Source organism: Nymphalis io, chromosome 19 (genome assembly GCF_905147045.1).
Source record: "Nymphalis io chromosome 19, ilAglIoxx1.1, whole genome shotgun sequence".
Taxonomy (NCBI): domain Eukaryota; kingdom Metazoa; phylum Arthropoda; class Insecta; order Lepidoptera; family Nymphalidae; genus Nymphalis; species Nymphalis io.
Window position 1 is genome coordinate 495,493 of NC_065906.1, and position 25,350 is coordinate 520,842.

General features: G+C 35.0%; 1 protein-coding gene across 5 annotated transcripts in view; it reads left to right on the plus strand.

The window, feature by feature from the left end:
* Nucleotides 1-25,350, plus strand: part of LOC126775830 (RNA-binding protein Pasilla) — a 52,858-nt gene that overhangs the window by 23,307 nt on the left and 4,201 nt on the right. For 2 of the 5 annotated variants that reach the window (XM_050497951.1, XM_050497954.1), the window contains 5 exons: nucleotides 7,024-7,178; nucleotides 16,652-16,805; nucleotides 18,466-18,635; nucleotides 20,887-21,265; nucleotides 25,034-25,261. In XM_050497951.1, the coding sequence (XP_050353908.1) occupies nucleotides 7,024-7,178; nucleotides 16,652-16,805; nucleotides 18,466-18,635; nucleotides 20,887-21,265; nucleotides 25,034-25,261 (1,086 nt within the window). The remainder of the gene's footprint in view (nucleotides 1-7,023; nucleotides 7,179-16,651; nucleotides 16,806-18,465; nucleotides 18,636-20,886; nucleotides 21,266-25,033; nucleotides 25,262-25,350) is intronic. The other 3 variants (XM_050497953.1, XM_050497955.1, XM_050497952.1) reach the window with 3 other exon arrangements.

Here is a 25,350-nt window from a genome sequence, read left to right on the forward strand (position 1 = left end):
ATTAAGTGCCTCTAGAGTTTCACACAATTTTTTACCATTAAATTCGCGTTAGTAAAAATTTAGTTTTATTTTAGCCGCTGTTTTAATTCGCTAGTATATATATCTCATTAAAAATTAAAGCTCCCGTATTTCTCATCAGCGTTGGCTTGAATTTTCAGTCTTTTGAGTGAGCTGCGTGTTGCATTTCATAATTTTACTTTTTATTTACTGTAATGAAAGGTTCTATTGTTATTTAACTTTAATTTGGTATTCATATTTTATATTAATATTACCATTTAGCCTCGTCCTTGTGCTGCGAGTTACTGCAAAAAGATTATTTTAAAGATCTCAATAGAATAGATTAAATAGGGATATTAAAAAAAACTTATAGAAAAAAAGAAATACCCTTCATATAGATATGTATTCGCAACGTACAGGCTTATAAGATTCGCCATCAGTCGGAATACCTCAAAAGCAAACAGTGACCTAGATCCGTCAGGACTAATACGAGCCGAAAGACGCTTTGTTCGTCGCCTACTTAGCTTCTGCTTTGTGACTAAAGACCTAACTTGCTAATACGGGGGATTTGTGTGAATATCAAATACAAGAAGACAGTTCTCGTTATATCATGATTCCGATTGAGCAATTAACAACCAACGTTCAATGCTTAAGTACCTGAAATTGAATCGGTATTATATGTACATGTTTAAATGAACTATAGAAATATAAACAGAAACTAAATATTGCCGCTGTTAAGTGAAACATTAGATTTTTCTAAACATATCGAGGTGTGTCAAGGTTTTGAATGATTAGTGATTTCAACAATCGCTTCGTTCGTTATATGTAAAAATATTTTTATTTGCATAAAATTACGCAAGCCGTATTATGTATTGAGTGAGTGATATCATCCACATTGTACAAGGAACTCTCAGTTGCAGATACCTGTTACAATAATATGCGGCTTTTAAACTTACGTCAGTATATTTTTTTATATGTCAACTTGTAATAAAATCTAAAAATAGACTTTTGTTACGTTTATGAGGAATTATGTCATTTTCATTTTAAATGTGACGCAGGACGAATATGTCCAGTAGCGTTTAGTGAAGTGTCACAAAGAGGAACGACTGATGAATACGCTCGTAAACATTACGTAATCAATATGCGAAACTACGAAGTAATCAGTCGTTAAATAGCAGCGATGAAACATTTCATTATTTAAATTAAGCTGCCTGTGCCGTATCCTGTTTTATAAACTTTAAAAAGGAATATCCTGAAAATATCATTAAACGGCTAAGTAATGTTAATGGAATGTAAATATTTTATATCGTGTTGTTCTCGAAAATATGTATCTCTAATGATTACTAAAGACTCGGATAAAATGTTTATTTGTCAAGACAAAATGAGTGAACTCCAACACAAAATTACCAACTTACATGTGCTTATAATTTTTAGAGCGGTAGAGTGGAGAATATAAAACTAATGAAAATAATAACATGATTATCCTAAAAAGTAGTTCGTATTTATTCATATATCTGAACACAAAGATTAGTCCCTTGAGTTTTATATATCGAAGACCGTTTGAAATATTCATATAGTTTAAGACAAAACTAAACCCAAGTATTTAAGTATCACAGAACTTGCAAAACGTGTAATCTGTTCCTTCGATGATACTTAAAATAGTTATAATTAAATTTTCTTGTTAGCTTCTTCGGTTCGAAAGATTAGGTTGCTTAAGTGAAAAGCTTAGAGAGAGTGAGAGAAAAAAAAGTAAGTTGAAAATAAGTACTTGCAACACACTGCTTTACTTAATTATAATGTACTGAGAATCTCAATTCAGCCTTTTATAGTATCCTATATGTAATATTTAGTGTTAACGCTAAGTATAACTTCACCATTTCTTCAGATGGAACCGGTTTAAGGAAGACCACTCCTAAATACTTTTATGAATTGACTGTATTTTATTTGTTAAAAATGTATGTCCATACAATTATTTCTGTAACATTATAATATACTATGAATTAATTAAACCATTTTATATCTTATAATTCAGAAACAGTTATAAATTTATTTTTAATTTTTTTTTTCGTCGAAAGATATTCCTGTCTAACAACCCGATACTTATCTCGTGATTAATTATTCATTAAAAAGTTTCAGCTCTGAGAGCATTAACCCCTCACAGTTTTATCAGGTCACTGTTAATCATTTGCGAAGTTGTGAAGGTATTTCTAAAGTTTTATAATTAATTTGTTTCGTTATTTTCATCAATTCATTAGATTTTCAATTATCATAAATAATTTTACAAATACGTTTTCTAAACGATATACCGCTTTATTTCGTCGAATCAAAATTTTCTGTATATGACAGCTCTTTTAGTGTTAATAGCGTCTACTGCCTGCCCTTAATAAAGTATATGTTAGACAAACTATAGTTTACTTATATACAATTATTCCTTCTTACAAATAAAAAAAAAGAATATTAAGTAATATAACCACGAACTATAGAGGAGTGCGCGACAAATCTCACGACTAGCTAAATTACGTGATATTTCAGCACGATTTCATGATTTATACATAGTGACTATGACATGACATATGTTTAATTTTGATGATTATTTTAGCGACCATCTAATTTATAACTATCTCATTTACTTTGCGTTTTTGACACACTGTGTTTGTTTCGCAATCAATTCCAACAACATCTAATTTGAATTATTTGCATGACTCGGATTAATTAATTTATCCCCAAGTCAAATAGAAATATGTCTTACATAAGTTCGTGTATCAAGTGCTTAATGTATAGTTTTAGATATATTTAAAATATCCAACGCAAACAGAGATATTGGATGGCGTCAATTTAGAATCTTAAAATTCGTTTCTGCCTCCGCTATGAGTTCGTCTTGTATCCGATAGCTTCCAATAAAGGAAATGAAAGTCTGCAGTGCTCCTCGTACTATGTTCTCGTGTATAGTCGTGATTGCATCAGAGCAGAGTACGACTCACGCGATGACAGAATATCCAACTTCTTTGAATTCGGTTTCTGCGTTATTATTGTATTTTCCTTTCGATGTTTTGTTGTTTGGTTTTACCTTTTATAAAACTTTAAATGCTACCAGGATGTATTTAATATCTATTATAATTTATATGATCGGTTCAAGTTTTTGCTAACGTTGTAGTTTCCTCAAAATGTATTCTTCTTATTTTTTTATTGATAAAAAATGACTGATTGGTAAATGGTCTCCACTGCTCATAGACATTGGCTCGGAACCATCTCTTACATCGCTAACGTCCAACTTTGAGAACTAAGATGTTATGTCCTTTGTGCCTCTTGTTATACTGGCACATTCACCCATTAATCCGGAACACAACAATATTTAATATTGCTGTTTGGCGGTAGAATATATGATGTATGGTTTCTCTATCTACGCTATCGAGTATAGTCGATACCTTTTGACATATCTACTTCGGAACTTATAACAGAAACTTGTCTGTTAATATTAATAAAGGACGCGTGCGATCACCGCCTCTCATCAACCTCAAGGCTCTCCAGTTGTCTGTGATGTCATCGCGATGAAATTAAAAGTTTTAGAACATCAACGCGAACGACCTTCGTCGAATATGCTGTTATAAATGTAAACATATAAAATTGTACATTGTTAGTTTGTATAATTCTGTAATTTAATATTTGCTGAGCTATTTTCTAACAATTCTACAAGCTCCTAGTTACCATATAAATGGTATTTTTCTTTAATCACCTTAAAAGCTTCTCTTGAAACGTTTTCAATTACTTTTTCTCTATTGTTTATTATTATTTTTATTTATAAGAATTTCGTTGCACTATCATTAATCTTGATCTTTTAATATTCATATTTAGCACGTGATATCACATTTAATGCTTAAGTAAGATCAATCTTATTCAAAACTGAAAGTGAAGCGTAAATCCTATATTTATGTCCGAAATGTGTTATAAAATTAAATTAATAATGTTATTTATTTGAAAACGTATCTGCTACGCTTTTAACTGATTACGAATAACGTCATCGTGTACGAGTAATGCAAGCGATTTTGACATTTATACCTGAGCGTAAAGAACTATTACCGATTCTCATGTATTATCGGACGGTACATCTGTCGTTAAAGTGGCACGTTTTGGGTCATCGTTGTTTAGTTGTTGCCAAACTTTATGTGTTCATAGTTTTGAAACAAATGCCGAAATCATCTTTGTATACGAAAATGAAAAAAACGTTATCGTTAATGTATCCATGCCCTATGTTGACACAAGCCGTCCTTATATGTTATTCGTTCGAAATATTACGACTATAATAACTGCTATAAATGGTGTAGAAAAGGGGATGTTACAATCCACTATGTATTTATCGCATTATATGGTTAATTTGTTTTTAGAACGAGATTGTTTAGAAGTGTTTTTAATGGGTTCTGTTCTGATAAAAATGCTTGAAAAACATATCTTGTATTTAGAAGTAAAGCAAAAATATGGCGGTAATGCGTCTATTTCAAATGAATTCTCAAGTACTACATTGATGTCAGAAAGTCCACTGGGACGGTTGAAAATATATGCATAGTTGAATCGCTAAAACGCCCTACACTTGGCTCCCTGCCCTTGACCCAAAAATAACAAAACATTCGTCATGACACGCAAACACACTAGCGTTCTTTTATTCTATCAAGCACTGCTCCAGTCACCGTCATGTGTCCTATAGCTGAAGGCATAGAGACGCTTTTAGCTTTGCTAATGACTGTGAAATATCACACTTACGTAACGTTCGTTGAGAGCATGACTCTGTCACGACATCTAAGACACTGTCACAGATCACTTTGTTTAAATTGTAATTGCTTGGCTCCAGCCGTGACTGTATTTTGGAAATTTAAAATTGAAACTACTTTTATATATTTAACCATTTACAATGTCATTTACATTTTTGTTCATTGTATTGTAATGATGAAGTTATTGTTATATTACATGATATTACCGTGTTGAAATATTATGCAGGAACGCGTCAATGGCATGCTATATTTAAATCCTGTTTACCTTCGTCCGCTAATGCGCTATCAACCAGTGGAACATCAGCTGACACATTATAGTTTTCTTTTAATGTAACTAGAAGAGGTAATGTTATTTCTAGGTTTTGCTTACATACGGCAAGCTAAGTGCTACAATAACTCAGCGGTGCGCATAATTGGATAAGGCTGATAATCACCCGTGGCCTTGCGTCTAACAATACGCTATAACATGAACTATTCACGCGGCAAGCACTGCCATGTTTTCTTTTTCATTGCACATTACTTCTATACTTTGTCGTGTAACGATCAGGTGTTTGTGAGCAATTGTTTGATCAAACTTTTCATCCAACGCTAACATTGTTTAGATATATTTACTATACAGATGTATGGCCGCAAATATTTGATCCAACCTTTTCTATTTTTGTTGCGCTGCCATCATAAATAACACATCACACGTGTTAAGATGCAGCACCAAGTGAATTATTATCATCAAGTAATATATGTGTATATATTTATTGATTTTAGTATAAATCTCGATCAATAATGATATCGGAAAGATTACGCGTTCTGAAAACCAACACCATTGTCTAAATACGCTCAGTTTTGGCCCACTGCTCCTAATTTCAACAACATTGGACTAGCACCAAATGTTAATGACCTGGTTACAAACGAAAATATGTACTAAAATTATAACGCATAAACGATAAATTTGCTCAGCAGTGTTGCAAGGTCAAGGGAGCAGAACCGGTTTGCATATGTGGCTAACGTTGCGTAATTTGGTCCGGTTTTTACTTGACTTGCTTGACACGTGAAGATGTCTTTCCAAGACTAAGCGATGTTTAAAACAGCGAATAGGGTTTAACGTTACAATGGCACACATATTATCCATATATAGAAGAAACGATGTTAACTATGTGGGTCGTGAAATACAACAATATATAAGTCGTTCATGTGATGCTTCATATTCATAGGTTCTATAGCATTTACTTGTCGAGTACAAGCAAATAATTTTCTGAAAAACACAAGTACTTCCTTTCGCTAAGAAAAACGCAATGCGGATTTTTTTTAAACACCAAATGACTTCGTGATACTTGTTTAAAATGTTTTCGTATATAAAAGCAACAATTTAATACAAATTAAGCAACAAAAGTTATATTTATGGCAAACGGCAACAAAGATATATCTCCTTGACGGGTCAACTGTACTCGTTGCACACTTGGGCAAAAAGGACGAAAATGAAAAAATAGGCAGAGTGACTTACCCATTGTTCCAAGAATTTCATTCAAACCGGCAACATTCAGTAGAATAATGGCAGCATTCACTCGCGTTCATTTAGACGCATAATGAAACTGGTTCGAGTTAAATGACTTTTTAATACGAATTCTGCATCATTCAACATTAATTGTTGTGCTTAATTCATTCGGTAATAATGTTAATACTTGGAGGTTAAAGGCTTTTCATAATATCTTGAAAATGGACTTTTTATAGGTTCTTGGTATTTCTCTTAGTGTATAAAGCTTATAACATTTAATCTGTAGGCTTCTCGTTTCGTCGATAAATGAATGCCCGCATTTTAACCTTCGTAAGGAAAGCAACGTAGTAACTCATTCCCCCATTTACAAGTTAGTTTCGTGCTACATATTACCGCGGAGGCCACGCGTGCCAGCAGTCATAATATGAACGAACAACGGGCTCCGAAACGCCCGGCGCCAGCACGCGACCTCGCTCGCTTTTCGTTAAAAAGCCGCAACTGCTCTATTCTCAAGGAAACTGAATTTACCACAAACAACGTTAATTCCGTTAAACTGTGGCGGTAACCATAGGTCTGCCGAAAGGTGGTTGCGCTTAACAAACTTCGTAAGGAATTTGAAGTCGCGAGATGGTTTTATGAGATGAAATCAAATGAAATTGTAAAAAAATATTTGCAATAATGGTAATGTTTTAGGTTTAAATCAATGTAGTGTTTTTTTAAAAGCCGATAGGTTTCTTAACAAAAGATTAACAAGTCGTATTTTAATACGATCAGGTACAACGGAGCGAGCTTGTTTGATCACGGGCTCAGTGGACGGCATCATGGTCGTACTGGACTTCATCATGGAGAAGATCAAAGAGAAGCCGGAGCTCGTGAAACCATTCCCTGAAGGTGTAGATGCAAAGATGCCGCAAGATAGAGACAAGCAGGTATGATCACGTTATATACATACATATTTATATACTTAGTATAGTATAGTAATAGGTCTCCTTTCCTCTTAATGAATAGGTTTTAAGCTTACTCCAGCTTACACTATTCTGATCGCATTCGACAAAATGTATCTGACATTGCAAGTTATCTCACGATAAATGCACACTAAACATATGAAAATTTAGTGATGCCCAGCTAGTTACACTTTTATACATACATGTTGCTAACATACTGTATACTTGTTGATTACTTATAAACGGTACTTAGCTAATGTTTATTTGAACACGGATTTCTCCCTTTCTTTCATTATTGCTTTGACGTTCGAAAGAAGAAGACAGTACATTGTTTAATTAATAACCCGCTAAACAACGTACTCGTGTAAATATCGTTACTCATCATGAAATTAATGTGAAAGTAAAAAAAACAAAACGAATATTATTTTTTGATACTCAAATTTGTAACTTATTGTGTATTTGTTATTATTTATTAGTTAAACAATACTTACTACATGTATAAAGTACAGTGTAACAGCCTGTTAATGTCCCACTGCTGGGCTAAGACCTCCTCTCCCTTTTGAGGAGAAGTTTTTGAACTTATTCTACCACGTTGCTCCACTGCGGGTTGGTAGAATACATATGTGGTAGAATTTTAATGAGATTAGACACATGCAGATTTCCTCACGATGTTTTCCTTCACCGTCAAGCACGAGATGAATTATAAACACAAACTAAGCACATGAAAATTCAGTGGTGCGTGCCCGGGCTTGAATCCACGATCCTAGTTAATAAAATACAGCGTTACACTAACTTTTTTACCTCAGGTTCCATTGTAATAAAACTCGCTGGCGTTAATTATTATTATAAATATACAAATGTAAAACTAAACTAAAAATATATACATTTAATTTATTTAAAAGTACATACAACAAACATGCACAAAACTCGAATGCTCTTTACGTAATACGACTTATGTTAATAATTTTAACGTCTAAAGTGCAAACTACTTACATCACGGTGCCGCTGAAGGTCGAGCTCGTAATAAAATACACATTAGTGCTTATTAAAATGCATGAAATGTGTTTGATAAAAACCTCGCCTACTACTGACTACACATTGAAATACTATACGTTATAAACAACGTGTATAGACGAGCCAGTTGGCGTGGTTGGTGGATACTTGCCTTTCACAGCGAAGGTCGTGGGTTCGATTCCCACCCAGGATAGATATTTATGTGCATGAACATATCTGTCGGTCCTGAGTCTGGGTGTAATTATCTATATAAATATGTATTTACAAAAGAAAAAATAGTATATATAGTATATCAGTTATCTGGTTTCCAAAATACTTCTGTACAAGCTTAATTTGGGATCAGGATATTATTATTATTAATAATAATAATGTCCTCCAATGTCCTGGCCAATCTCAAGAGAGATTAGCCAACTACGCAGGAGATATTATAGTGCACAAGTGTGTGCGCAAAAACAGGTGCACTCTATTCCTTAACTCTCATAATCCGATGGGACGGCAATCCGACACGACCGGAAAGAGTTCAGGCGCAGGACCAACGGCTTTACGTGCTTTCCGATTCACGGGAGTGTTCACACTTCCAACTTCCAGACTCCGGGCTGCTACTGAGAATTTTTCTGACAGAAAAACCCAATAACTTTTTAATGGCCCGACCTGGAAATTGAACCCAGGACCTTCGGGTTTGCGGCCTTATATCAAGCCACTAGACCAACGAGGCAGTCATTATTATTATTATTATATACACATTTGTTGTTTTAAAACAAGGGCAAGTTAAGTCTGTTAAACGTTTTTCTTTGTAAGATCGGTGGTAATGTTTGACAATTCAAATTGTAGTGTATTTGAAGTGAAATATTTCGATTTAATGTCGATAAGTCAGTGTTTTTATTCAAATAAATATTCAAAATAAAACATATTTGATCACCGTCGATGACCCCTTTATAACCTATATAATCTTATCACTATAAACAAGGTCTTCTGAAAATGTCAACAGTCTAGCGACCGTTCTAAAAATAATTGCATATACTACATACATAAACTGTTAAAAAACTAAGAACATTTTAGTGAGTAGCCGTCAAATTACGGACTTCAAAACTGTGTTTGTTTTGCATGTATACTTCTTATTTAACTTTCATTGTTTATCCTACCCATGCCACTTATTATAAACCACTTCTACATTTCGAATCCACAGTCAATATTAGCAAATCAATATATAAAGATTACTAGGTAGGGCTAGGTGCAAGCTCGTCTGGGTAGGTACTAACCACACATCAGATATTCTACCGCAAAACAGCAGTACTTGGTATTGTCGTGTTTCGGTTTAAAGGCTGAGTGAGACAGTGTAATTACAGGCACAAGGGAAGTAAGATCTTCCCAAGGTTGGTGGCGCATTGGCGATATAAGCGATGGTTAACATTTCTCACAATGCCAATGTTTATTAGCGTTGGTGACCCACCTAGCATCACGACAGCTTGCACAAAACCATACCACCAGTGATCATATTGTAAAAATCACGGAACGGAGGTGATATTCACGCCTACATGCTATACGCTGGGGATCGAAAGTAATAACTTTTACACTATTGGAATTGATGCGACTTTACAAAAAAAAACATTTTTTATTTACTACTATGTTTGATATCAGTAGAGTAGTGTTGTGATTACGTACGGTACGGTACGGTTACGGTACTGTTTGCATAGTAGTACTTTATTAGTTAATAATAAAGAATATAAGAAGTGCATTCAGCAAGATAACATTAAGAACGTATATTTCTTTTATAAATATTTATTTAGATATAAATATTAGAATGTATAATAAGTATTTTAAAAATGAAAAATATAACTAATATCGAAAACGGTTTCAGAATTTCATTGTGAATCGTACAACGTAGATCGAAATTTGTTCATGGCTTTTAGATGAAAATTTTTATGAATTTATCTGCCAGCCAGTTACCCGACCGTCCGTTTCGCTGGAAACGATTTCTTGCGCGTCATTTGGAATTGATGACATCTTCTACAGTATTCGTCTATCCTACTCTATTTTTTATATATTTATTTATTATTCCTCGTTTATTACTTTTTCTGTTAGTTAAAACATTATTAAAATCTGTTGTGTGGTTTAGACGGCGATTTTTCGCAAAACTTTTAAAGAAGATAGAAAGATAATATTAACAACGTGTACGAAATAAGTAAACAAAAAAAAAATCGAAATTATTCGGTTTACTATTAAACAATAGAAAAAGAAAAAATTACATGAGCGCATTTGTTAAATTATGTTAAAACTACTATATTTATAGTAGCTATTTAGGGTATAATTAAGGATATAATTTTGAACATTGTTTGAATTAAATAATATATCTGAAATAGTTTTATAAGTCTCGCTTTATTCAACGACATCGAGGGTTTGAGATACGATTCTGAAAGATAAATGTTTTACGTCGGGCTGTCAGCGCGCTTATTTTATAATTTATTGATTTAACATTACCAAATTGCTTGTAAATAATAATAAAAAAATACTAGCTAATCGCCAAAGACATTGTTTGTGGTATAGAAGGTGATCTGCAGAGCCACCTAGCAGCGAGTTACAAAAGATTGCATTGGCAAAACATACTCCATGAAATAAAAAAACTATATTATTTTGTCCCAATTTTCATCGTGATATATTTAATAGTATCGAATAACACATGGATAAACAGCATTTTTACTGGTGGTAGGTTTGCTTTGTGGTGTGGCTTTGTGCAAGTTCGTCTGGGTAGGCGCCGCATAATCATCAGGTATTCTACCACGATACAGCTATACTTAGTATTGTAGTATTCTGGTTTGGAGGGTAAGTGAGCCATTATCGGTATAAGGAATAGTTGACAGTGGCGGCGGTGTCCACTTACTATTAGTTGACCCACTTGCCAGTCTATCTACCTATTTAAAAAAAACCGTCTTTAAAATACGTATACCATGGTAACTATTGTCCCGGTAAAATGTATTTTATCAGCACAATAAAACCTATGTTAAATACTCCACATACACACACACACACGTGGCCAGTTATCTCCACGCGGCGCTGAAGCAAGCGTTAATGGTGGAAAATTATCAGGCTCGTAATTGTCTGTTCTGTTTAGCGTTATGATGAAATGTAACTATTATCGTTTATATACTAGCAATTGTATCGTTTGCGTCTCGTTATACAATAAAATAATTGCAATACAAGATTGAAATAAACGACTATTCAATACAAACATGACGCGATGAAGACACAACAACACAGATCCCTCTGTAATATTGAAATCGTTTTAAATTATAAACGTTTTATTATAAAATGTTAAGCTTAGACTTGAGTAATTTTATTATTAAATAAATTATCGTTTATTTCAACCAAATATAATTATTTAATTGCAAAACAAAGTTCATAACGATATTTTTATGAAATGTTTAATAACATTGCCTCTGGATTTATGACATTTAAAGCAATAAAAAAAGAAAATTAAATTAATAATTGATTCTCAACAATTCTCTAGTATGAGGAGCAAACACGCACAATAATTTTTTTGAGCGAAACTTCAATTGCAAATAAATGTATATAGTACATCTCATCTTATCATAGCACTCCGTATATTTCTAATTTCGTTTGTATGTTATGGTTGTGTCAGGAGTGACTTACTTCAGCTTTGGACGTCAGGATCGGAAATCGCAATGCCATTCGTACGCCAGCGAGCTACGGAATTTGTTAATTAAAATAAACATTCAATATTTAATATATCGAATGAAGTACGCTTCAGTACAAACGTACCATAACACTGGTAATTATATTAAGCACTTAAGTTTCTGCCCTACATTCTGAAGGCTAGTCACACCTGCTTGTAGGCACCTAAATAAATATAGCTTATACTTTTTTTTAAATTGTTATTCAAATCAATTGATATTAAAAATAATTAATTTTTAATGGAACGCATGTTTTGTTTTTAAATCTTTTTGGGAGTTACCTTTAAATTGCTTGGGCATTTAAAGAAAAAGTTTGTGCGCCTGTTTTCTCAAGGATGACGATATGTACGTCGGTGCAGGTGCTACGATCGTCCCCTTCGCATTTTCTATTGCTAATTAAGCCAAGAATATCTTGTACTTCCTTAATATTATGTCGTACACTTTGTGTTCCACACGTGTGACCGAGTTGTACAATTAGATCTATAGAAACTATTCAAACATTAAACCTAACAATAAAAACTAATGGGAGGGTAAATTTCCGGTACAATTTACCATAAAAGGTCATATTTGTACCTTACTTGACAAAATATCACATAGAATTACATGTTGTCATGATAGTAATATGATATTAGGGACATTTTCTGATGAACCGGCAATCCGTTGATGACGTAGACCTGCAATCTAATGCCCAAACAACGGTGACGTATACGATGCGCTATCTAAGTTGACCGTTCTGAAGTTAGCCTCGAGTTACATCTCTAACCAAAGTTATCAGCCGCAACTTTAAATCGTGTGTACTTTACGATAACTCACCCGGCTTCTAGAATGTTTGCAAAGTTCGAACGTGAAGCGAAGTGTTCACTTCCACTCTGATATCGCCAGATAAAAAACACGATTATGATAGCTTTTCGTTGCACTTAGTGTGTTAAAATTGTATACTCACGGCAAGAGTGTCCTTTTCAATTATTTTTATTAACCGAAGTATATTGAACATTATTTTTGTATTTATATCTGAACACAAAATGGTACCGCAATATATTATAAAAATTTGTGATACAAGAAGAGATATTAAGATTGATATTCTATTCAGATACCTTTGTCTCTGACTTATCGGATATTTTAAAGTATAAATTAATATTTTTTTATTTAATATCATCATATACTAAAATCATCTCATAAGTATATAGATTACACCAATGGAAGTATTATAAAAAAATTCAAAATCCAACAAATATGAATAAATACATTTTCCTTATAATGTACATGCTATTATTTGATTGACGTAAAATAGCTAAAAAAAGTATTATCTACGTCAATAATATAAAACCTTTCAATGATGTATATACAATATATAATGCAGATATTCAAAATGTGGAAAAACGATAATGTAAAATCGCCGTCGTCTCTGGCCGTCGGTCATCGGGTGTGACATGCAAATCGGTGCTTAAAGTGCGGGCGGGGCCTTTAATCTGGATTATATTTTTGCTAGAAATATACGAGCTATTTCCTTTGGTATATTTATTTTAAAAATATTTGTACAATGAATATCGAATATAAATTTAAAGGGATATGTGTTGATATAATTTTATATATCTTACACTTACATAATTATTCTATAATCCTAAAATCTGTATAATAATATTTCTGTTTTTATATATTGTATATATAATTATTTTATACGTGTACAAATTATTCTCATGCTCAGATTATGCACACAATTTCAATACAATAAGTAAGGAGGGCTCCTTACCAAATCGTCCACGGTGGCTAGTCTCAACGGCTAACAGCCAACTGCTGAGATTTCTTGTCATAAAAACTCTTAAGCTTTTTATTGGGATTCATCGGTATGGATTTTCATTGGTAGTTTAGCCCCATCATTGTTTAATCCTATTTTATTTGAATGCGACATTTTAAAGTTCTTATTTGAAGTGTAAATTTCAGGCATACATTTGTTTCGTAGTATTTAAAACATATATATGTTTATATTTATTATAAATCCTGTGTCAGTTTGCTTAAAATAAAAATAATTTTGTTTACAAATAAACCCGTTATATAATAACGTACCGACATGCGAACGCTTTTGGGGATCAATTTATTTATTATGTACCTACGTATGTAGTTATGTAACAGAACGATTATACGATTGTTATAAAACACGTGTTCACATGTCCCCTTATTTGGTGCCGCGATCACATTGATTCATTGATATTCGCTCTACGTCCAGCCGTGCAATGTTTATTAAATATATCGGTGGCAGCCGTCATGGACTATTGCATCTCGGACTTTATATGTGATATCAAGTGTAATCTCTATTCCCTCACTTTCAAGATCAGAATGGTACGACAAATTGGACTGGACCATAAAGAGTTCAAGAGCAGGACCAATGAATTGACGTGCAGGCATAAAAAGTGCCAACTTTCAGACTCCTAGATAGAGAAACATTATGATCCTTGTGCACTATATATATATATGATCCAGCGCGGTTGGTTGATCTCCCTGGAGAATGTCTGCCGTGACTGAAGCCAGTCAAGACATTATACAAAAAAATATATGTAAATCGTCACTGATCTCATTATTGACAACAATAATTACAGCAATTTCTATCACGCAATAAATACAAAAAACGTTTTAATAGCTTAAGTAACAGCCTGTTAATTGTAAATATTAATTAAACCACTACTGTGCTAAGACGTCCTCTTCATTTTGAGGAGAAGATTTGGAGCTTATTCCACCACGCTGCTCCAATGCGGGTTGGCAGAATACACATGTGGCAGAATTTCAATGAAATTAGACACATGCAGGTTTCATCACGATGTTTTCCATCACCATCAAGCACGAGATGAATTATAAACACAAATTAAGCATATGCATATTTAGTGGTGCTTGCCTGGGTGTGACCCCACGATCATCAGTTAAGATTCACGCGTTCTAACCACTAGGCCATCTCGGCTTTTAATGTTAACTTAAATAATTTATACAATTTATTCTGTATAAAAAAAAAATAACTGTGATGTATTCGCAGCACAACGAGTGACCTTGTCAAAGTCTCCCGCCATTTGACGATCACTGTCATTTACATATTTTATATTGTTTTCGCCCTGAACGCCCTCGCCGAGCGCACGCACGTGTACCACCCGACCGCCTGTCGGATAAGCCCCGCTTAGTTTAATATTAAACTAAATGGGGCAGGTCGGACTGTGAAACGTATTAAAAGATACAATGGTGAAAAAAATATTATATTTTTATAGAAGCGTTGCACTCACTCTCTCTCTAAGCTTAGTGCTCTCAAGCTATATAATGATAGCTTGAGGGCACTGACACACACACACACACACTTAAAAGACACACAATAACTGCTCGTTCGATTTGAATTTATTCTTATTGTCTTAGGTAGTCGGTTTATTGAAGAAGGCTTGTCAGGATGTAATTAAAGTAACCCTTGAGTCGTCTGGGGTTTAAAATAAAATCAATTTTAGTAACTTAGTATTTTAAGTGAAATTTCTTCATTAAAAATAGCATTATTAAAATATATTAACAATTGGCAATGACATTGAGTAATCTAAACGTAGTAACGAATAAGTTATGAGTGAATGAGTAACGAATCTCCTTATTTACTACTGCTATTCCACCCTTACATGTACACTTTGTGTCTTTAAACTGATATAAGACAACGTTCATTTTAATATATTCAACAATAAAAAAAATACATAAACATTTTTCTTATAAAAGTATAGTAAGGCAGTAAAAGTACACAAATGTTTGTCTTAGAATAATATATCAGATAATTTCTCTTATAGTTGGTATAGAACTGTAACAGAGTATAGAAACATTTCTCATTAGCGAAGTGTACGTACAAAGAAAAACACTCCCGATATTACAATTAAAATCGCCTTTACAAAAGAAACGTTCCAAGATCGGACCGAGAACATTCTCTTCTGCAAACGAGGGATTATAATCGAATGTACAAGACAACGCTTTTTTAATTAAATTTTGAATAAATAAAAATTACTCTTATTTAAAAAAAAATCGTTAATGATAACACCAACGGGCGTCGATTTGGAAGATTCCAAACAAAACAAAAAAAAAATCGATTGGCATAGTAGAAAAATAATAATAATAATAATACTTTATTGTTATCCAATACATACATATTATAAAAAGTAGCCCTGACTCCTGAACTGAACTGGTGTTACCCGTGCGTCAGAAGTCAGTTCCTTCCCATTCAATTATCAAAAAGTATTACAAAGGGTCTTATTACTAATTATTGTAAGTTAATCCTAACCGTGTGTGTTTGTAAAATATGTTTTGTCTTTGCCTATTTATAAATAGTTTTAGTCTTAACTTACATGCCATCCGGTTTCTCCAGTACTACATTATATGTTAAATAAAGTAATGCTTGAGTTCTCTGCAATTTTATCTCAGTCGAAATTACATTCCCTAGTAAGTTTATTATTTAGTTGACTGTACAACGGCGATTCAAACGTACTTATAAGAGACTTCTTGAATAAAGTATCTTGAAAAATGTCTGAAACAGTTACGACTTGCTTGATGTTTTTTTTTTTTACTTAATGGTAAATTCGTCCATAGACAATGGTACAGTGAGAATAATAAATCGCTTGTCAGTTCGTAAAACTAATTACTTGGTATTTTGTTAGATGTAACTGTGAGTGTAAATTGTAACCATCACCGCCATTTCTACCATAACCTTCAGATTCTGATCGTTATTTAGAATTTAATTATCATCGTTTCTTTCAGGTGAAAATATTGGTGCCGAACTCCACAGCGGGTATGATCATCGGCAAGGGGGGCAACTACATCAAGCAAATTAAAGAACAGAGCGGTAGCTACGTCCAGATCTCGCAGAAGGCCAAAGAGCTGTCCCTTCAAGAGAGGTGCATCACCGTAGTTGGTATGTTCAATCATAATTCATCACTCATTTTTTTATTACTACTTTGGGAATCCTTTAAGAATTAAATATATTATAAAGCAAATAGTTCTACCGATGGGAATAAGCCCCGCCTCCTCGTAATACACAATTTTCTTCACCACGTTCTACTTCATTGCCAAGCACGATATCAAATATAAAAACACAAAGTGACGCTCGCCCGGATTTGAACCAGTAATATTCGCCCGAGATGTATTTATTAAAAATATATATACATTATACAAAATGTAAGAAAATAAAATCGCAATCGAGTAAGTAGAAGTTATAAAGAACTTAAATACGAGCCAAAAAGCATTTAAACGTCAGATTTAATTTACGTAGAATGGAGACCAGCTCTTTTCTAGGCGAACATTTAAGAAAATGCCTTTTATAAAATGAAATATTAATGAAAGCATTAAAAAAGCATTTTAATGTAGCCCCCCCCCGCTCCCTAGAAAAGCGGAAAAGGTCTGCTACAATATGCGAAATTGGAACGTGACCCATTTAAAGCGTATTCATATATTTGCTCGTAATAATTAAAAAAGCCGCGAAATGGCTGTATAATACGGGTTCTACTACGTTTTTATAATAGACCTTTTTATATATAATTGTAGCCATTCGTGCAATCCATACTTAAAAACTTTTGTTAACATGCTCATTTAGGAGCGGATTAGATTTCTCCTGCGCGTAGTTTCTCGTGTTTATTACAGTTCCTCTTTTTATTTCATATTTTTTTGCGCTTAAAATGTTTTTGTTTTTTTTTGCGCGCGCAATCTCTCGTTTATAATAAAATCCGCATTATATCTGCATTATGGCAGCATAAACTAACTTTAGTAACGCGTTCAATGTAAACTGAAATACTGTTTACAGCATATTACATAATTATAGTCAATTGTCGTTAAATTTTCGTATATTTTAAATTATTATACCTGAATTGACTATATTAAATAGTTTTAGGGTTTTGTTATTAATACTCAATCAAGACCAATAATTCCTAAGATTCGTTAAACCATATACTTTGATGGTATGCTTAATGGTATAACCAGCTTTATTTTATAAATTATAAATGTGATTTTGGAATCGATATAATATACTAATTTATTTATTTATTTATTTATTTATTTGGGAAACATACAGCATAATATAAGATATTTTGTTACTTTTTATTTTGTTACCATAAACACTTGGTAACAAAATAAGTCTCACATAAGCCAACAAAGTTTCCACTTTAACATTTAAACATGGAGTGAACCTAACAATAACAAGTTATTTAACAATTAATTAAAATATATGAAAAGTATTTAAAATGTAATTTAAAAAGCAGAACAAATAAAAATATAGGAATATTAATGACATATATAGCTTTTTAAGGCTTCCAAGAACTTAAATAAATTTTCCTTAAAGATATCTATATTAGAGTAGCGTTTATTACAATTGTCACATGCTCTTACCAAAAAGCGATTTTTAGCATAGTTCGTTCTACACGTTGGGACATAAAAGGTATGTTTTGAACGGGCAATGGAATGTGAACTAATGTTAAATAAATCTAATAAAAACTCTTTGTTTAAAGATTAAACGTACAAATCGACAAAGGCGCATTGCCATATTTAAACAATCGAGTTTAATTAAATATTCTCGTTTCCAGGCGAAAAAGAGAACAACAAGAAGGCCTGCCTGATGATACTGCAGAAGGTGGTGGACGACCCGCAGTCCGGCTCGTGCCCGAACGTGTCGTACGCGGACGTGGCCGGGCCCGTCGCCAACTACAACCCGACGGGCTCGCCCTACGCCGTGCCCACGACCGAGGTGACCGAGGTGACCGCTTGGACACGCTACTAGCTCCGCTGAGGCTCTCGGGCGCTATGCGTTGATACGTTTGAACGCCGTACGTTAGCTAGATATATTTTGGATCTAGACAAAGTCACATGGCGATTGTGTATTCGTTTGTGGAACGGCCGAAATGTATGGTCGATTCGTCACGTGATCAACAAATGTCGCAAGTTCGAAATCGCTTCGACGATATTCGAAATTTGAACGCACTTTATCAATCCATGCTGGTCTACCGCCAAGCAGCAATACAGTTGTGTTCCGGTTTGAATGGTGAGTGAGCCAGTGTGGTTACAAGAATATAAACGTTAGATCTGTTATATCCATTAATAAAAATATATATTTATATAAAAAGAAAACCTAATAAAATGGAGTTGTTGGCGAAATGGTACTATCGTGTAGGAGTATGGGAGTCAAATTAGATTTAACCGTCGACCTTAGTAGTTTACTATACTCTATCGAAATTGGACATATATTTTATTTACAATATACCTTACCGTTACTTCGCAGTATAATCTTCGGTCCGAATAAGTTTATTGGTATAAAGTTTATTTTACGTTGTTAATTTTCGAGTAACCGTCGCTGATGAGCGCACTGTAATATTTTTCTATATAGGTCACGTGTCCTTGAGAATTCCTCGTACACAAAAGCCTCTTACGAAAACAAAACACGCTGTATTTTTAGCATCAGCGATATAGTCGTCTTAAACGGTCTATAAAATAGATCGATGAGTGCTATCGACCAAAATATCCCACAACAAAGAGCTGGCTATCGGCCAAGTGTTGCGAATAATTTCTGTCATCGACTCACGTTTCACACGCGGTCGGGACCTCTATCGAGTTTAACGATTAATACCTAAATCGCCCTTTGATATTATGACGCCAAATGTACGTACGGACACCTCTGTGGATATTTATTTTCGCTTATGATGTGTGATATCTGGTTATTATATATTTTTTTGCATTTATTGCATAAATAAAATGCTTTTAATTTCATAAATCTATACATATCTTCAAAATCTATACATTCTATGTAGCTTTATTATATACCTATTTTCTTTGCTCTCTTTGTATTTTATAAAATTTCCTTGTACTGCTTATCGGATTATTATTAATACATTTTTGTTTTTTATAAATTATCAAAATTACATGAGTCTGTGTTATATGAAAAGTGATTTGAATCGTTATGATACGTATCTAAGTTTTGTATCACTTATCGAGACTTGATCTAAGCCATAAGCTCGTAATGGGAGGCACCGTTCGATCGGACATCAGAAATGAGTCACTAAGGTGTCCATTAATTATTTATTAATCTTGAACGAATGAATGATTTGCATAAAACATTGGGTTACAGTTGGTACGAGACGTACAATGTTATATTTAATTTATAACAATACAACAGAAATAATAATAACAATATGACATATGACAATCTAATATATTTTTCTCTTTCTCTCTCTATGACAGATTTTATTTAATCTGTACACTCTTACTAACTTAGTATTTTTTTAACTGTATTTTAGTTATTATTTCGTGTTTAAAATATATGCCATAGTATATTTATTATATGTATACGTTTAGAGCCTCAGCGTGTTGGTGGAAAGCGATTGCGGGCGTGTTTAAGTGTTCGCGACACTTGTCATCCCCGCGGTGCTCCACGCCGCACTACCAACAGCGCGGTACAGGGAGCGACGCGGAACTGTACACCGCACTGTGTTATAAAGTACGGGCCGCTTGCGGATGTGGACATTTTAGTTGATTCGAGTACAATTTCAAGATCGTACTCGAGTGAAACAGTTTGACGTAATAGTTGAACAAGCCGCGGTGGAAGATTTTCCTGCTAACATTTCTACGTCGCTCGCTGCTCCGCGACTAACATACCGCCGTATATCACGTTATGGAAACGTTCATACACTCATACTTCTCTTCTGTCTAACCAAATATGCAGCAATCAAATATTATTATATGTATTGTATCGAATACCTTCTATTATTTTATTATTGGCACTTGTTTTTTTTTATTTTGTCGCTTGTTACGGCAGATTTTTTTATTTAAAAAAAGAATTTTATTTTTCAACTTTAAAGTGATCCATATTCGTTTACAATGCATTCTCGAAATAAAAGAGATTTGGGACCCGGCACATTTCCATACACTACCGAGGAGGGCGACCTCGACTGCGGGCCGCCGGACCGAGGAACCCGGCCGGCACCGGACTGACACGGTGCGTCCCGACATTGCAGAGCCACGGGCTGGTGGGCGGCGGCTCCGTGGGCGGCGTCGGCGGCGTGGGCGGCGTGGGCGGCGTGGGCTCCGTGCTGCTGAACGGCTCGGGGCTGGGCGCGCTGTCGCTGTCGCTGTCGCTGGCGCCGCCCGGCACGCCGCCGCCGTCGCCGCTGACGCAGCACACGCTGGACCACATCAAGGTGGCGCTGCGGCAGGCCGGCTACTCGGAGGCCGGCACGTCGGAGATCGGCGCGGCGCTGGCGCTGCTCGTGAAGCACGGCGTGCTGGGCCTGGCGCTGCCCGCCGCGCTGCCCGCGCCGCTGTCCACGGCCTACTTCCCGCTGCAGCCGCAGGACTCGCCCGCCGTGTTCGGCCCGCTCGCGCAGGTGCAGCTCGGTGAGTGACGCGCACGCACGCACACGCGCACGCACGCACACGCACGCACACGCGCACTCGGCGCGCTTTGATGGACTCGCGGGACGCGCGGCGAGACAGTTGTCGACTGTAATTACTGATGGCGAAGATTAAACGTTATTGACGACTCATCCCGTTTAAATGAAACCAGATTCACAAGTAAACCGAAAAAATATATTTTTCCGTCCTACAATAACCCTATAACACGGATCAGATGTAATTTCACGTTGAAACAGTTAATATTTTGTATGACGTATCAAAGTAAACAGAACGATTATATACTGGATACAGCTATAATTACGTAGTATGAGGCCGTTGTGTGTGTGTATGTAATGGCACGAAACGATACCGACATCGCCACGAGGTCGACCTTTAAATTATGATTTCTAATTTATTTCAATTGCTTCGATTGTTCCGACTTCAATGTTTATGTACATTAACAATACAACCTATATACATACGCGTTCTGAGTTACCGTGTGTGTACTGAAATAATTTAATGTATACAAGTCCCTCGTGTATTTATATTATCATAGTAACAACCTCGAGTCTAATATATAAAATAACACATATATACCAACATAAACATAGAATGTATGTGTACATTTTGTTAGTATTTATATATCTATAATATATAAGAAGCGTGTTTGTTGTCGATCAATAATATTAATCTAATTTTAATTAATTGCAGTTTCTTTTCTTACCATTTATTCTCCGTCGAATCTACATCCTGAACCGGTGCTAACTACAGAAATGTAATCGTGTAAAATGATCGTTCAAAAGTGCTCGTAAATCAACTTGAATAGATTCTCATCATTTAATTATTACATATACATACATAGTGGTGGTAGGGCTATGTGCAAGCTCGTCTGGTTAGGTTAACCACTCATCAGATATTCTACCGCAAAACAGCAGTACTTGGTATCGTTGTGTTCCGGTTTGAAGGGTGAATGAGCCAGTGTAATTACAGGCACAAGGGACATAACATCTTAGTTCCCAAGATTGGTGGCGCATTGGCGATGTAAGCGATGGTTAACATTTCTTACAATGCCAATGATAGACATTGGTTGGGCGTTGGTGACCACTTACCATCAGGTGGCCCATATGCTCGTCCGCCATCCTATTCTATAAAAATAAAATAGTAGTAGTAGTAAGTAGTAACAGCCTGTTAATGTCCCACTGCTAAGCTAAGGCCTCCTCTCCCTTTTGAGGAGAAGGTATTCTACATGTATATTCTACATTGTATAATCTAATTGTGTATTCTACCAACCCGCATTGGAGCAGCGTGGTGGAATAAGCTCCAAAAATAAAATACTAAATAAATAAATAAAACTTAGTCAGTAAATATATAATAGTAATAAAATTATGACATAAACGTTTTAAACATATAAATAATTTGAATTGATATACTCTCGTTTGTGCCGTGGTTCCATCAAAGTCTGCTGTCAGCACACAGTACTATTATCGTTCGTTGATTTTTAAGTATTAATACATGTATATGAGATGTTGTATAGTATTTGAAAATAACGGTATTTTTAGCGCATGTTGGAACCGGTATGTTTAATATATTACACGTGTAACAATAATATATAATAGTTTAATTTTAAAGTTTAAAAATACCGATATTTTATATGGTTTTTTTTTTCCTAATTATGAAAGTTTCAAATATCTACTGAAACGTTTTTTTTTCCCACGATCTATTTTTTTATTAGAATGAGTCTAACAGAAACATCACACAGACACAAACACACCTTTATATAATAAGTACACACGTGATTATGATGTTGTCTTTAATAAATAATATTGTAGCTTCGTTATATATAGCCTTCAATGATGTTTATAGTATCGCTTTTCATATAAAAATTTAGAAGTACATATTTATTGACTATTTGTTATTTCTCATTGTTAAACTAAAATTCTTTAAACGGTGCGTTTCCACGGAAAACGTTGGTAATTTCTGTGTTCGAAACTTTTGAGATATCACTTTTAAAATTTTAAATTAGTTTTTATTGAACACTTGTTCACCGACGCGTGTTAACAACGCAAAAGTTGCTACTTTTCGTTGAGACGTAACTGAATTTTACCATTAAGGTATAAGAAAGTGGCCTACTTACTAGTACTAAATTCATGTTATATATATGTACTGTCAGTTACCTAGAACTCATATAATGTAATGGTAAACGTAATGTTATTTATATATTATTTTCTTAATGCATGCCCATAAAGGTGTACTGTATTGCTGATTACTTTTTTATTTTATTTAACACGATTGGCTTCCTTGTTTGATTTACTCTATTAATTTTGTCAAAATTTCTAAAGCATCGCTTTTTCCATATCATCTATCGGCAATACATCTGAACGTGTGAGACGTGGACGATTGTCAACTACCCTCTCTGTTGCATTGGACAAATGTGTATACGATGTTTGGTCTTTGGCTTTTTTTTTTGGTATTCATGATTGCTATTTCGAGTTATTCTACGAGATTTTGAAAAGTTTTCAATACGTAGATTATACATATTGATAAGTGTTTCTACAATTAAATGATTTATAATTTAAAAGTGCGATGAATTATTCCTGATGAAAGAAAGAGACAGAGTATATTACTAGCATATACATATATACACTTTTATGGCTTTACTAATGAACGTTGTATATAGGATGAAAATGTTACATATGCGAATTTATCTCTTTCTAATAATTTGACATTCGAAAGTAGATGACAACGCGTCGTGTCAATATACAATATTTATTTGTAAGGGACTTAGAGTATTAATTGGATCTACATCAATCGAAGTGGAGTACTGAAGCTGTCCAATGCCTAGGGATGCTAGTTGACACGCTGAGCCCAGCACCCGGCCGCGGCTCACCTATGGAACGAACAACTTAAGTTTAATATTAAGCATCATTAAACATAAGCTAGGCTACAGAATATAAGACGGTCTAATACGCCATTAAAACAACTTTTTCTCTCTTTTGTTTCAAAGAGTACTACTTGTGACCATCCGATGCTGAAATTAAGAAAATGACACGAAAATATAATCAACTTTAGTCTTATTATAATTATAAAGGTATCTTTTTTTTAATTTTTTTTATCATTGATAGAGCATTAGTGTAATATCAAATGTTTAACTTTTTAATCATAAACTCTCGTAAGAATTATTCAGAAGTTGTTCCTTCCATCACACTGACATATCTTCTCTCGACCGCACCACAGCGCTGCCGTTATCTTTGCATACAATAGACTCGAAGTTCCATAAGTCACGAAGTCGTACTGTACTCCACTGTACTGTACTAGTCACCTGGGTTATGCTGGTGGACGTTTTATTTGCGAGTTTTCTTTTTTCGTGTCTGTAACACTTTTGGTAATTGGCTTTAAACTTAATCCGTTAGCTGTCTATGTCGTAGAATAATCTGTGGGTAGAGTCACTCCTTCGTTAACTCAGTATGTACTAAAGTAATAATAATCGAATTCGCGGCGCCGAATCGCAATTTACGTAATCGCGTGGCGACAGCGAATATCGATACCTTTCGAGCGATTTTCGAGATACCGAGGCCCTAAGAGTCGAAACGTTTTCAAAATTTTTCCAAAAATAAAACCAGAAACGGGGAAAAATTCGCGATTCGCTCGCGTGCATTAGCATCACCCTGAGCTGCGCGCTGTGCGGGCGGCGGGCCCTAACCCGTGTGTTGTCCGCAACAGCGCGAAACGTTCTAATGTAAGCGGGGCTCGGCTCGGCTCGGCTCGCATCAGGTGACGCGTCCGCAGGCGGCGCGCGCGGCGGCTCCTTAGAGCGTTTCGCGGAGGTTGCATTCGAGGCGCTTCGCCCCCCAGCCGTGGCGCCCATCTCGCTGTCGGGCGGAGTGGGCTTCCCCTCGGCCGGCTTGCTGCCGCTCTCCAAGAGCCCCACGCCGGCCGACGCGGGGGCCAAGGACTCCAAGAATGTGGAGATCGCCGAGGTCATCGTCGGGGCCATCTTGGGTATCTATCGCTCCCTGCAGACGTTCTTTTATTGAAATATTTATTTGTAATTTTGTCCAATTATAAAATAAAATTAACGACTTCACAAG